Source organism: Passer domesticus, chromosome 21 (genome assembly GCF_036417665.1).
Source record: "Passer domesticus isolate bPasDom1 chromosome 21, bPasDom1.hap1, whole genome shotgun sequence".
NCBI classification, from domain to species: domain Eukaryota; kingdom Metazoa; phylum Chordata; class Aves; order Passeriformes; family Passeridae; genus Passer; species Passer domesticus.
In genome coordinates, this window is record NC_087494.1 from 1,205,503 (window position 1) to 1,218,293 (window position 12,791).

Here is a 12,791-nt window from a genome sequence, read left to right on the forward strand (position 1 = left end):
GCGGGGCGCTGCGCGTGCGCGGTGGGGCGGCGGCGCCGGCGGTAATGGCGGGTGTGCGCGGGCGCCGTGCAGAAGGGGCGGGGAGCGGCGGGGAGTGAGGAGCTGAGAATGCGCAGGGCTGCAGCCACGCGGTGCGGGCGGGGCCGGCGGCGGCACCCGGCACTGCCCGCGCTGGCGGCTGAGGCCGTGGGAGGCGCGCTGTACGGAATGGCGGCAATGGCAACGCCGCATGCGCAGTGCGGCGGTGCCGTACAGCATGGCTGCCGCGGCCGCGCATGCTCAGTGGAGTGAGCGAAAAAGCCGCAAATTCAAAAGGACTCAGAGTCCTCGGTGTTTGGAAAGAAAGTGACGTTTTAGACACAAACCAGACTGTTTGGGGACTGTTATCTACATGACGAGTGTGCGTCACGGGAGATCAGGGGAGACCGGGGCCCATGTTGCTGTGAGGAAGCCGAGTTTCCCCAGCCCCAGATCGGAGCCCCGGGGTTCCCCAGCCCCGGATCGGAGCCCCGGGGTCCCCCAGCCCCAGATCGGAGCCCCGGGGTCCCCCAGCCCCAGATCGGAGCCCCGGGGTTCCCCAGCCCGAGACGGAGAACAGCAGGACCCAAAAATGTGCGGAACCCCTTGTGAGGCCGCGGCTTCCCGGCGGACTCCTGGCTGGGTTGCACAACAGCCGTGGGCGGATCCGTTGACAGGCAGCCCGATCAGCCAATAACAGGCGAGGAACGGGGCGGTCGCGGCTCGCTGGCCAATGAGCGCCGGAGGGGCGGGGCCACACCCGGAAGCGGCGAGGGGCGCGGGAGCAGCACCGGCAGCACCGGGGACCGGGAGAAGCCGCCGCGATGTCGGAACGGAAAGTGCTGAACGTGAGTTGGGGAGGAATCCCCGCCACGGCGGCCGGGGGGCGTCCCGAGCCGGGCTGGGCCCGCGGCGCCTTCCCCGAGCGCGCGGGGCGGCCCCGGTTGGTCCGGGAATTCCCAAATAAACATCCCCAAATCTGCTCTCTGTGCTCAGGAACATCCCCAGCATTCCCAAATCTGCTCTCTGTCCATGGAAATATCCCCAGCATTCCCAAATACAGAAACATCCCCAGAAATCCCAAATAAAGAAACATTCCCAGAATTCCCAATCTGCTCTCTCCACAGAAATATTCCCAGCATTTCCAAATCTGCTCTTTGTGCATGGAAACATTCCCGGAATTCCCAAATACAGAAACATTCCCCATCTTCTCTCTCCACAGAAATACCCCCAGAATTCCCAATCTGCTCTCTGTGCATGGAAACATTCCTGGAATTCCCAAATAAAGAAACATTCCCCATCTGCTGTCTCCACAGAAACAACCCCAGAATTCCCAAACACAGGAACACCCCCAGAATTCCCAGTTTTCTCTCTCCACAGAAATATTACCCCCCGGACTTCGATCCGGCCAAGATCCCGAAGCTGAAGCTCCCCAAGGACCGGCAGTACGTGGTGAGGCTGATGGCCCCCTTCAACATGAGGTGAGAGCAGCCCCGGGCCCCTCCTGGGACCGTGGGATCCCTGCTGGGATGATGGGAGCACTCCTGGAGCAGTGGGATCCCTCCTGGGATAGTGGGGACAAACACAGGCACAGAAAATGATAAGAATTGTGTTTTTCCTTTCTTTGAGGTTCAGAGAACATGAAACTCAGGAATATTCTTGGGAAGAACTGTGCCTTGCTTTTCTCTCTGAAGGGAAATGTGGGGCTACACACCTGGCCCTGACAGGCCAAGGAACCAAAACCACCCTCAATTTAGATAAACAATCCCAATTGCATTCTGTTTGGCACAACACAGGCACAGAAAACGAGATAAGAGTTGTGTTTTTCTTTTCTCTGAAGTTCAGAGAGTGTGAAACCCAGAAATGTTCCTGGGAAGAACTGTGCCTTGCTTTTCTCTGAAGGGAAATGTGGGGCTCCACACCGGGCCTGACAGGCCAAGGAACCAAAACACCCTCACTGTGGGTGAACAATCTCAATTTCATTCTGTTTGGCACAAACACAGGCACAGCAAACAATAAGAATTGTGTTTTTCCTTTCTCTGAAGTTCAGAGAACATGAAACCCAGAGATATTCCTGGGAAGAACTGTGCCTTGCTTTTCTCTGTGAAGGGAAATGTGGGGTTACACACCTGACCTGACAGGCCAAGGAACCAAAACACCCTCAATTTAGATAAACAATCCCAATTTTATTCTGCTTTGGCACAAACACAGGCACAGAAAATGAGGTAAGAATATTCCTAGGAGGAGTTGTGCCTTGCTTTTCTCTCTGAAGGGAAATGTGGGGTTACACACCTGGCCTGACAGGCCAAGGAACCAAAACACCCTCACTGTGGGTGAACAATCTCAATTTCATTCTGTTTGGCACAACACAAGCACAGAAAACGAGATAAGAATTGTGTTTTTCCTTTCTCTGGAGTTCAGAGAACGTGAAACCCAGAGATATTCCTGGGCAGAACCGTGCCTAGCTTTTCCCTGTGAACCGTGGCAGCACCCCCAGCCCCTCCCCGGCCCCTTGCCCCCCTGTGGACGTGTCCCTGCCCCTGGCCAGGTGCAAGACGTGTGGGGAGTACATCTACAAGGGCAAGAAGTTCAACGCGCGCAAGGAGACGGTGCAGAACGAGTCCTACCTGGGGCTGCCCATCTTCCGCTTCTACATCAAGTGCACGCGCTGCCTGGCTGAGATCACCTTCAAGGTCAGCCTGCCCTGTCCCTGGCGGCCTGGGGGCACAGCCAGGGCGCTGGCGTGAGATACAGGAATGGTTTTTATCCCCCAGGGTGGTGGTGGGGTGCTGAATTCCCCCAGGGAATGGGCACGGCTCCCTTTGGACAGTGGGGTGGGTGGGGTTGTCCCAGAGGAAAGAAATCCCAGCATGGTTTGGTTGGAAGGACCCCAAAGCCCACCCAGTCCCACCTTGCACTGCCCCAGGTGCCTCCCAGCCCCGTCCAACCTGACCTTGGGCACTTCCAGCCACAGCTTCTCTGGGCAATCTCCTCCAAAGTCTCCTTAAATGCAATCCAACCTCCCCTGCCTCAGTTCCAGACCATTCCCCCGTGTCCCATCCCTCCCTGCCTGGGTGAAAGTTGTTTTCTCTCTGTTTTATCAGCTCCTTTCAAGGCCAGAGCTGATGGTCCCCTCCAGCTCAGGCTGTTCCATGGTTCCCTGGCACTCCTGCCCAGCAAAGGCTGATGGAGGGGCTCTGGTTCACTAATTAGAGATTTTCTGGTTAATGTGATGTGTGGTGGGTTTGGGAAACCCCAAAACCAGCACAGCAGAGTCCCAGGGTGGGTTTTGGGGTTTGGGAAAGCACAAAACCAGCACAGCAGAGTCCCAGGGTGGGTTTTTGGGTTTGAATCCACAAAACCAGCACAGCAGAGTCCCAGGGTGGGTTTTGGGGTTTGGGAAAGCACAAAACCAGCACAGCAGAGTCCCAGGGTGGGTTTTGGGGTTTGAAACCCCAAAAGCAGCACAGCAGAATCTTAGGGTGGGTTTCTGAGTTTGGGAAACCCCAAAAGCAGCACAGCAGAGTCTCAGGGTGGGTTTCTGGGTTTGGGAAACCCCAAAACCAGCACAGCAGAGTCCCAGGGTGGGATTTTGGGTTTGAAACCCCAAAACCAGCACAGCAGAGTCCCAGGGTGGGTTTCTGGGTTTAAAACCCCAAAAGCAGCACAGCAGAGTCCCAGGTTGGGTCTCTGAATTTGGGAAACCCCAAAAGCAGCACAGCGGAGTCCCAGGGTGGGTTTTTGGGTTTGAAACCCCAAAAGCAGCACAGCAGAGTCCCAGGGTGGGTTTTGGGTTTGAAACCCCAAAAGCAGCACAGCAGAGTCCCAGGGTGGGTTTTTGGGTTTGAAACCCCAAAAGCAGCACAGCAGAGTCCCAGGGTGGGATTTTGGGTTTGAAACCCCAAAAGCAGCACAGCAGAGTCCCAGGGGGGGTTTCTGGCTGGCTCAGCCCTCCCCGTGCAGCTCCCTTGGTGGCTCTGGGCTGGCTGTGGGCTGGCTGGGGCAGGATCCCCCCTCCCCTCCATGGCTCTGCTGCTGCTCCCTCAGACAGACCCCGAGAACACGGATTACACCATGGAGCACGGCGCCACCAGGAACTTCCAGGCAGAGAAGCTCCTGGAGGAGGAGGAGAAGAGGATGCAGAAGGAGAGGGAAGAGGAGGAGCTCAACAACCCCATGAAGGTACGAGGGGTGCAGGGAAACCTCTGCCACTCTGCCTGGCCCTCCCCAGCCACAGCAGTGGCTTTGTGGCCATCCAGACTTTCCTGTCCTACCCAAAAATGAGGATGAGGAGGATCCTCTTGTGCTTCATCCAGCGCAGTGGGGAGGTGTTGGAGGCTCCTGGCAGGCTCTGCTGCCTCAAATATCCCAACTTATCCCACCCAGGTCCTGGAGAACCGAACCAAGGACTCCAAGCTGGAGATGGAGGTGCTGGAGAACCTGCAGGAGCTGAAGGAGCTCAACCAGCGCCAGGCCAACGTGGATTTCGAGGCCATGCTGAAGCAGTACAAGGAGCTGGAGGAGGAGCAGAGGCGCAAGGAGCAGGAGGAGGATGAGCAGGAGATGAAGTGAGGGGGCTGGAAGGGCTGGGAGCAGAGGCTGGGCTGGGACAGGGGGGCTGAGGTACCAGGATTTGGGGGGTGGGAGCAGATCCCAGCCTGTCCTGGCAAAGTGTTCAGGGAGAAGGAGTGGGAGGTCCTTCCAAGCCAGCCAGGCTGGGATTCTGTGGGATCTGGGCTGCTGGGGGGGTTCCAGTCCTCTGGGAAGTGGCCACGGTTCCTGCTCTGGGGTGAAGCTCCAGATCCCACCGTGCCTCAGGCTTGGATCCCACAGAACCCCCTGGGGAGGGGGTCCCGGGGCTCCTCTGCTGTCCCCAGCCCCCCTGCAGCAAGCAGGGCCTGGCAGGGGGATGGATCCAGCTCCAAGGCTCCTGTGTCCCTGCAGGGCCATGCTGGAGCAGGCCCAGAACCGTCGGCTCCTGGTGGATTCTGACTCCGACGAGGAAGCGGCAAAAGCTCGCCCCAACGCCACGGCCCAGGCAAAACCCACGGACATCCTGCAGGAGGTGAGGGAGGCACGGCCTGCCCTGCCCCTCCCCAGCCCCAGGGCTCTGCCCTGGAGCTCTGTGTGCCCTTTGTGTCCCTGCTCTGGGCCGGTGTCACGCCTGAGCAGCTCCCAAAGGGCTGAGAGCAGCCAGGGATCACCCGGGGATTGCAGGCCGGGCCTGGGGACAAAGGCAGGGATGGAGCTGTCCCCATGCTCCCTTCCTGGCGAGGAAGAGCTCTGCTGGGCCCTGCTGCTGCCTCGGGCTGGGCCGGCCTCACTGGGCTGTGCTGTGGGTTCAGGCAGAACAAAAGAGCTCCCAGAGCCGGCCTGGAGGAGGAATTGTCACAACAAACAGCCTTGGGGTGAAGGAGGGATTGTCCCCACAAACAGCCCTGTCCCCTCCCGGGCTGAGGGAGGGATTGTCACAACAAACAGCCCTGTCCCCTCCCGGGCTGAGGGAGGGATTGTCCCCACAAACAGCCCTGTCCCCTCCCGGGCTGAGGGAGGGATTGTCCCCACAAACAGCCCTGTCCCCTCCTGGGCTGAGGGAGGGATTGTCACAACAAACAGCCCTGTCCCCTCCCGGGCTGAGGGAGGAATTGTCCCCACAAACAGCCCTGTCCCCTCCTGGGCTGAGGGAGGGATTGTCCCCACAAACAGCCCTGTCCCCTCCTGGGCTGAGGGAGGGATTGTCCCCACAAACAGCCCTGTCCCCTCCCGGGCTGAGGGAGGGATTGTCCCCACAAACAGCCCTGTCCCCTCCCGGGCTGAGGGAGGGATTGTCCCCACAAACAGCCCTGCCCTCCCCTGGGTTGAGGAGGGATCATCCCAACAAACAGCCTTGGGGTGAAGGAGGGATCATCCCCACAAACAGCCCTGCCCTCCCCCGATGTCATCCCTGCCCCAGGGCCCCGTGTCTGCTGGGCTGGATCAAAGCTGGGCTGGATCAAAGCTGCTGTGCCTGGGGTTAATCCCAGCCGTGGTCCCTGGCCTGGCACTAATCCCTGTGCCCAGGGCACTCAGATCCACTCGGGGTCCATGGCTGGACCCCCTGCAGGCACCCAGTGCTCAGTGGCCTTGAAAGGAGCTGATAAAACAGAGAGAAAACAACTTTCACCCAGGCAGGGAGGGATGGGACACGGGGGAACGGTCTGGAACTGAGGCAGGGGAGGTTGGATTGCATTTAAGGAGACTTTGGAAGAGATTGCCCAGAGAAGCTGTGGCTGGAAGTGTCCAAGGTCAGGTTGGACGGGGCTGGGAGGCACCTGGGGCAGTGCAAGGTGGGACTGGATGGGCTTTGGGGTCCTTCCAACCAAACCATGCTGGGATTTCTTTTCTCTGCCTCCTCAGCATCCCAGGGCCATCCCGAGGCTGGGTTTATGTCTCTGGCAGTGGGACCTGGATCTCCAGGGGCTCATCCCTGTTTGTGCTGCCTGTGCCATCCCTGCAGGGGCACAATTCCCCCTCAGACCCTTCCCCTCATGTCTCTGCTGCTTTTATCCCCAATCCCCCCACGTCCCCTCCGAGCTGGAGCCCCCTGACCCTGGCTGTGCCCACAGGACCCCCAGCCCCAGAGCAAGAAGCCCAGGACAGAGAGCTGGGAGCGCAGCGTGGGCAAGCTCAGCACCAGGGCCCAGCTGGCAGGGCTGGTGGCCCCCAGGAAGCAGAAACCAGATCCTGCCCTGGAAAACAGGATGGAAACCCCAGGGAGCACGGCCAGCACCGGTACCTGCCCCGGGCTGGGGTCCTGGGGGGCTCTGGCAGACCCTGGGTGGGGTTGGCTCCATCTCAGAGCCTGGGCTGGGGTCCTGGGGGGCTCTGACAGACCCTGGGTGGGGTTGGCTCCATCCCAGAGCCTGGGCTGGGTCCCTGGGGGGCTCTGACAGACCCTGGGTGGGGTTGGCTCCATCCCAGAGCCTGGGCTGGGTCCCTGGGGGGCTCTGGCAGCTCCTGAGTGGGGTTGGCTCCCTGCTCAGAGCCTTTATCCACCTGATTTATCCTCCCTGGCCTCAGGGTCCCCCAGGGACCTCGGGATCTCTGCAGAGTTCCCACACTGGGGATCACCCAGGGGGGCTGGAGCTGACGGGACCCTCTCCTCCCTCCCCTCCAGCAGCAGCAGCAGCAGCAGCCACGTCCTCGCTGGGTTTGCTGGGAGCCTACTCGGACAGCGAGGGCAGCGCCAGCGACTGAGGAGCCGGCGGGGCGGGGACAGGGCCGGGACAGGGCCGGGACAGAGCCGGGACAGAGCTGGGACAGAGCCGGGACAGAGCTGGGACAGAGCCGGGACAGAGCCGGGACAGAGCCGGGACAGGGCCGGGACAGCCGGCACAGAGCCGGGACAAAGCAGGGACAGAGCAGGGACACAGAGGGCCAGGGCTGTCCCTGCTCCCTGCTGCCCCTGGAGCCCCACCCGGGGCTGGCAGCACCGCCAGGGCTCTGGGCCCCGGCCACCGCTGTTGTCACCTCCTGCCAGCAGCAGCAGCAGCGAGGGGAAGGTGTTTGTGTTTGTTTGTTTGTTTGTTTGTTTGTTTTCCCTGCTGGGTCCCAGCCCTGCTCCCGGGATGTCTCTGGGAGTGCCAGGGCTGGACAGGACTCTGGTGTGTCCATTCTGGGGGTGCCACTGCCCTCACCCCCCCAGTGATCATGCCCAGGTTGTGTTTGGGGTGCCCTGACCCCCCCCAGCAGGAAGGGGACCTTGGAGCTCTCCTTCCCACCGGGGTGCAGGGACCCCCTCCTTCACGTCACCCCCAGCTGCTTCTGTCCCAGGGTGTCTCAGGTGCCACCTTTGCACACACCCGGGGGTCCTGCAGCCCCTCACTGCGGGGACAGGGCTGTCGTGCCACCAGCAGCCCCCCCAGCTGTCCCCAGAGCTCGGGGACAAAGCCCTCCCAGCTGGGCAATAAACGGGGTCTGGCAGAGCCAGGGCAGAGCTTCACCCCAGAGCTGCATCCTCCAGAGTGATTTGTACGTGGGCACGGTGGGACCCCGCCCCAGGGACCCCCACCCCCGTGACAGGGACCCCCCAGTGCCCACCCACCCCAAGCGGGGCTCTCCTCACCCATGGCTGTGAGCTTCCCCCTCATCAAGGCACCCCCGCTAATTGCTGGGCAGCCTCTGGCTCATTAACACCCTCAGAGAGGGGCTGGTGGGGGGGGGCGGCCCGGGGGGGCTCTGGGGTGTCTGGGCTGGACAGAAGGGCAGCCCCCCACCCCAATTAGCATTCTGTGCACGTGCCTTAATTAGCCTCCTCAAATATTAATGCTGGCCGCTGGGCTCAGCCCGGCTGGGGGGGCGTGAGGTGGGGTCTCACCCGATGTGTCCCCCCACTCCCCAGCTGTCACCACCCCCGGCAGCGGGGGGGACCCCGAGAGGGACCCCAAGGACAGGGACCCCGAGGAGAGGGAGGGACCTTTGTTCTGGGGACAGACAATGGCACCGGGGGGCTCGGGGCAGGGCTGGGGGGGTCCCAACCTGCCTGAGCCCCCCAGACCCCGCGGCAGAGGGGGAGCAGAGCCCCCCCGGGGTGGGTGGGTGACACAGCTGGGGGGTCCCAGCACCGGTGTGGGGAGGGGGATCGCATCCCCGCGCTCCGGGGGTCCCGGTGACCCCCCCATTCCCGCTGTCACGGGCAGGGACCGCCCGGTGTCACTCGGGGGTCCCGCTGCCCCCCGCCGCCGCTCGGGGGGGGGCTGAGCCCCGCGGGTCCCTCCGGTGTCCCCTCGGTGGTCTCGCCCCCCCCGTGCCGGTGCCCCCGGCGAGGCGGGCGCGGGGCGGGGGGGATCGGGGGCTCCGGTCCGCGCCGCGCGCGGCGGCGGCGACACAAAGCGGCTCCGGCGGCGGCGGCGGCGGCGGGGGGGTCCCGGCGGGTCCCGGTGGTCCCGGTGCCGCTCCCCGCCATGGCCAAGTGGCTCCGGGAGTACCTGGGCCGGGGGGCGCGGCGCTCCCCCCCGCGCCCGCCCCAGCCCGACTACAGCGGCCCCGGGGGCCCCCCCGCCGCCGCCCCCGCCGCCGCCGCCGCGCTCCGCGGCCCCGCCGCCTCCCCGCGCCGCCGCCTGGTGCGGGTGGGGGGCGCGGGGCCGGGGGGCGGCCCCCGCCGCCTGCAGCAGGTACGGGCGGGGGGCACAGGGAGGGCACCGGGGGGGCACCGGGGGGTACCGGGAGGGTACCGGGGGGTACCGGGAGGGTACCGGGGGGGTACTGGGAGGGTACCGAGGGGACACCGGAGGGCACCGGGGGGTACCGGGGGGGTACTGGGAGGGTACCGGGGGGGTACCGGGGGCACCGGGCGGGAGCCGCAGCCAAGCGCCAGGAGCGGGGAGGGCGGCGGAGGGACCGGGGGGTGCATCGGGGGGGGCTGGGGAAGGGGAGGGGGGGCACCGGGGGTACCGGGGGGCGTCGGGCAGGTGTGAGCGGGGCCGCGGCGAACGGGGGGGGGGACTGGGGACCGGAGGGGATGGGGGGAGATGGGGAACGGGGGTGGGGACCGGGAATAAGGACCGGGAGAGCGGGGACGGGGAAGCGGGGAGGGCCGAGGGGGCGGGGGGGCAGTGGGGCACCCAGGGAGGAGCGGGGGGCACTGGGAGAGGGAACTGGGGGGCGGCGGGGCACGGTGGAGGCACCGGGAGAGGGGGAAGGGGACAGGGGCTGGGGGACAAAGGGACCGGGTGGGCGGGAGTGGGGACGGGGCTGGCGACACCCGTGTGGGGGCTGTGGGAGCCCGAAGGGTCCCGTGGGGGCACCCAGGGCCCGGGGGGCTGCAGGGGGGGCAGCGGGGGTCCCGTCCCACCCGGAGCCCCCCCGGCAGGGCCCAGGTGAGAGCGAGTACTCGGAGCCCTTCGAGGGCGAGCAGGACCCCGCGCCCGAGGGCGGCTGCGACGAGGAGGTCACAGGTGGGTGGTGACACCCCGGGGACCCCCGGCACCCCCGCGGGGGTCCCGGGCGCCTCCCACCGCCCCCTTCCCCCTCCCCAGGGTGCCCGCGGCAGGGCGAGGGCCGGCGGGTGCGGCCGCGCCGGGGTCCCCAACTCTACGACACCCCCTCCGAGGAGTGGGACACGGCCGGGGACGGCCTGGGGGGACCCCCGGCCCGCGAGAGCCGCCTCCCCCGCGACGACGAGCGCCCGGCCGACGAGTACGACCAGCCCTGGGAGTGGAAGAAGGACCACATCTCACGGGCGTTCGCAGGTGCCGGCGTCCCCGGTGCCACCTCGGGCGGGCACAGCTGCCCTGGGTGCCGCTCCTGGCTCCCCCCTCCTTGTGGGGACCACCCCAGGGTCCCCCAACCCCACATCCCGCGGGGTCAGTCCTGGGCCTCAGCATCCCCCAGCATCCCGGGGTCCCCAATGTCCCCCAGTGCCACCCCGAGCCCCCCGTGGGTACCCCCCGGAGCCCTGCTGGCCGCGGCAATGGGACACCAGGGCCGGGCAGGGCCACCTGTGGGACTGTCCTTTGTCGGCAGCGCGGGCGGGGCGGGTGACGCCCCTTTGTCCCCGCAGTGCAGTTCGAGAGCCCCGAGCGCTCCCCCGGCCTGTCCCGGCCGCTGCCGCGCTCCCCCCGCGGCCCCCGGCCCGCCTGCCCCCCCAGCCCCCGGCACGTGGACACCTCGCTGCCCCTCGAGAAGCAGGCGTGAGTCTGGGGGCGTCCCCTGGGGTGGCACCAGCATGCCGGGCACACCTGCGGGGAGAAGGTCCCCCAGGGTGGGTCCCTGTGGGGTCAGGGGTGTCCCTTGGTGTGGCCCAGTGGGCCCTGGGACAGGGATGGGTCCCCAGGGGGTGTGGAGGGCACAGTGTCCTGCATGAATCCCCATGGGGCTGGGTGCCCCATGGCAGGGCTGGGTGCCCCATGGCGGGGCTGGGTGCCCCATGGCAGGGTTGGATGATCCATAGGATGTTTAGCTGCCCCATGGCATGGTTGGGTGCCTCACAGGATGGTTGGGTGCCCCATGGAATGGTTGGGTGCCCCATGGCAGGGTTGGGTACCCCATAGGATGTGTAGGTGCCCCATGGCATGCTTGGGTGCCCCATGACATGATTGGGTTCCCCATGGCATGGCTGGGTGCCCCATGGGGTGGCTGGGTGCCCCATGGCATGGTTGGATGCCCCATAGGATGTTTAGGTGCCCCATGGCAGAGGTGGGTGCCCCATGGCGGGGTTGGGTCCCCCATGGCATGGCAGGGTTCCCCGTGGCACAGGGGGTGCCCCATGGCATGGCTGGGTTCCCCGTGGCGTGGCTGGGTGCCCGTGGCACAGGGGCGCCCCGGTGACCCCGCTGTGCCCAGCTGGTACCACGGCCCCATCGGGCGGGCGGGCGCCGAGACGCTGCTGGCGCTGTGCCGCGAGGGCAGCTTCCTGGTGCGCGACTGCGAGACCAGCCCCGACGACTACTCGCTGTCCCTCAGGTGAGCGTGGGGACACGGGCACACCCTGCCAGGGGCCGTGCCAGGCTGGGAGCGTGGGTGGATCCGGGGGCTCCTGTCCCAGCAGCCGTGGGGACGTGCTGGCGTGTCCCCACGCATGGCACAGGCTGGAGGTGACCGGGATCCCTCACTGGGGTAGTGCCACCCCTGCCCCTGCCCTGGATGGGGTCCCCATCCCTGTCCTCGTCCCCACTGCTGTCCTCATCTGTGCCCCAATCTCCATCCCAGTCCTCATCCCCATCCCCATCCCTATCTGTGTCCCCCTCCCTGTCCCAGCCTCCACCCTGCTCCTCATCCCTGTCCCCATCCTCATCCCCGTCCAGATCCTCACTTTATCCCAATCCCCATCCCATCCCATCCCATCCCATCCCATCCCATCCCATCCCATCCCATCCCATCCCATCCCATCCCATCCCATCCCATCCCATCCCATCCCATCCCATCCCATCCCATTCCATTATCCCGTTCCCATCCTCGTCCCCGTTCCCATCCCCATCCCCGTTCCCATCCCCGTCCCCGTTCCTGTCCCCATCCCCGTTCCCGTTGCCATCCCCGTTCCCGTTCCGTCCCCGTCCCCGTTCCCATCCCCGTCCCCGTTCCCATCCCCGTCCCCGTCCCCGTCCCCGTCCCCGTTCCCGTTCCCGTTCCCATCCCCGTTCCCATCCCCGTCCCCATCCCCGTCCCCGTCCCCGTCCCCGTCCCCGTCCCCGTTCCCATCCCCGTTCCCGTTCCCATCCCCGTTCCCGTTCCCATCCCCGTCCCCGTTCCCGTTCCCATTCCCGTCCCCGTCCCCGTCCCCGTTCCCGTTCCCGTTCCCGTTCCCGTGCCTCATTTCCCGCCGGTCCCGCAGGAGCAGCCAGGGTTTCGTGCACGTGAAGCTGACGCGGACCCGGGAGCAGCACTTCACGCTGGGCCGGGCCGGGGCCGCCTTCCCGTCGGTACCGGCGGCCGTGGGGCACTACACGGCGCGGGCGCTGCCCGTGCGCGGCGCCCGCCACCTGTCCCTGCTCTACCCGGTGGCCGTGCAGCCCCTGTGAGCCCCGGCCGCGCCCCCGCCCCATTAAACCGCCCTGTCACACCGGGGCGTGACGCTGTGCTGCCTCCGAGGGGCATTTGGGGACGGGGGTTTGGGGACGGGGATTTGGGGACGGGGGTTTGGGGATGGGGATTGGGGGGGCGAGGATTTGGGGACAGGAATTTGGGGATGGGGATTTGGGGGGCGAGGATTTGGGGATGGGGATTTGGGGATGGGGATTTGGGGACGGGGATTTGGGGGGCGAGGATTTGGGGGGGAGGATTTGGGGACAGGGATT

The 12,791-nt window shown here is 65.5% G+C and overlaps 2 protein-coding genes across 5 annotated transcripts; both read left to right on the forward strand.

Moving 5' to 3' along the window:
• The first annotated feature begins 707 nt into the window (after positions 1-707).
• Positions 708-8,012, forward strand: YJU2 (YJU2 splicing factor homolog). Of its 4 annotated transcripts, none has more exons than XM_064396448.1 (8): positions 708-866; positions 1,399-1,499; positions 2,567-2,711; positions 4,066-4,200; positions 4,405-4,586; positions 4,963-5,083; positions 6,624-6,789; positions 7,175-8,012. In XM_064396448.1, exons 1-8 carry the CDS (start codon positions 843-845, stop codon positions 7,252-7,254), a joined length of 954 nt encoding a protein of 317 aa, XP_064252518.1. In that variant the 5' UTR covers positions 708-842; the 3' UTR covers positions 7,255-8,012. The 4 variants fall into 4 exon arrangements, with proteins under 4 accessions (XP_064252518.1, XP_064252519.1, XP_064252520.1 ...); XM_064396449.1 differs by having other exon boundaries at positions 7,178-8,012; XM_064396450.1 differs by having other exon boundaries at positions 7,184-8,012.
• An 858-nt stretch (positions 8,013-8,870) lies between these two features.
• SHD (Src homology 2 domain containing transforming protein D) lies at positions 8,871-12,572 on the forward strand. Its single transcript, XM_064396452.1, has 6 exons — positions 8,871-9,170; positions 9,869-9,953; positions 10,035-10,247; positions 10,559-10,688; positions 11,341-11,460; positions 12,329-12,572. Exons 1-6 carry the CDS (start codon positions 8,961-8,963, stop codon positions 12,513-12,515), a joined length of 945 nt encoding a protein of 314 aa, XP_064252522.1. The 5' UTR covers positions 8,871-8,960; the 3' UTR covers positions 12,516-12,572.
• The last annotated feature ends 219 nt before the right edge of the window (positions 12,573-12,791 follow it).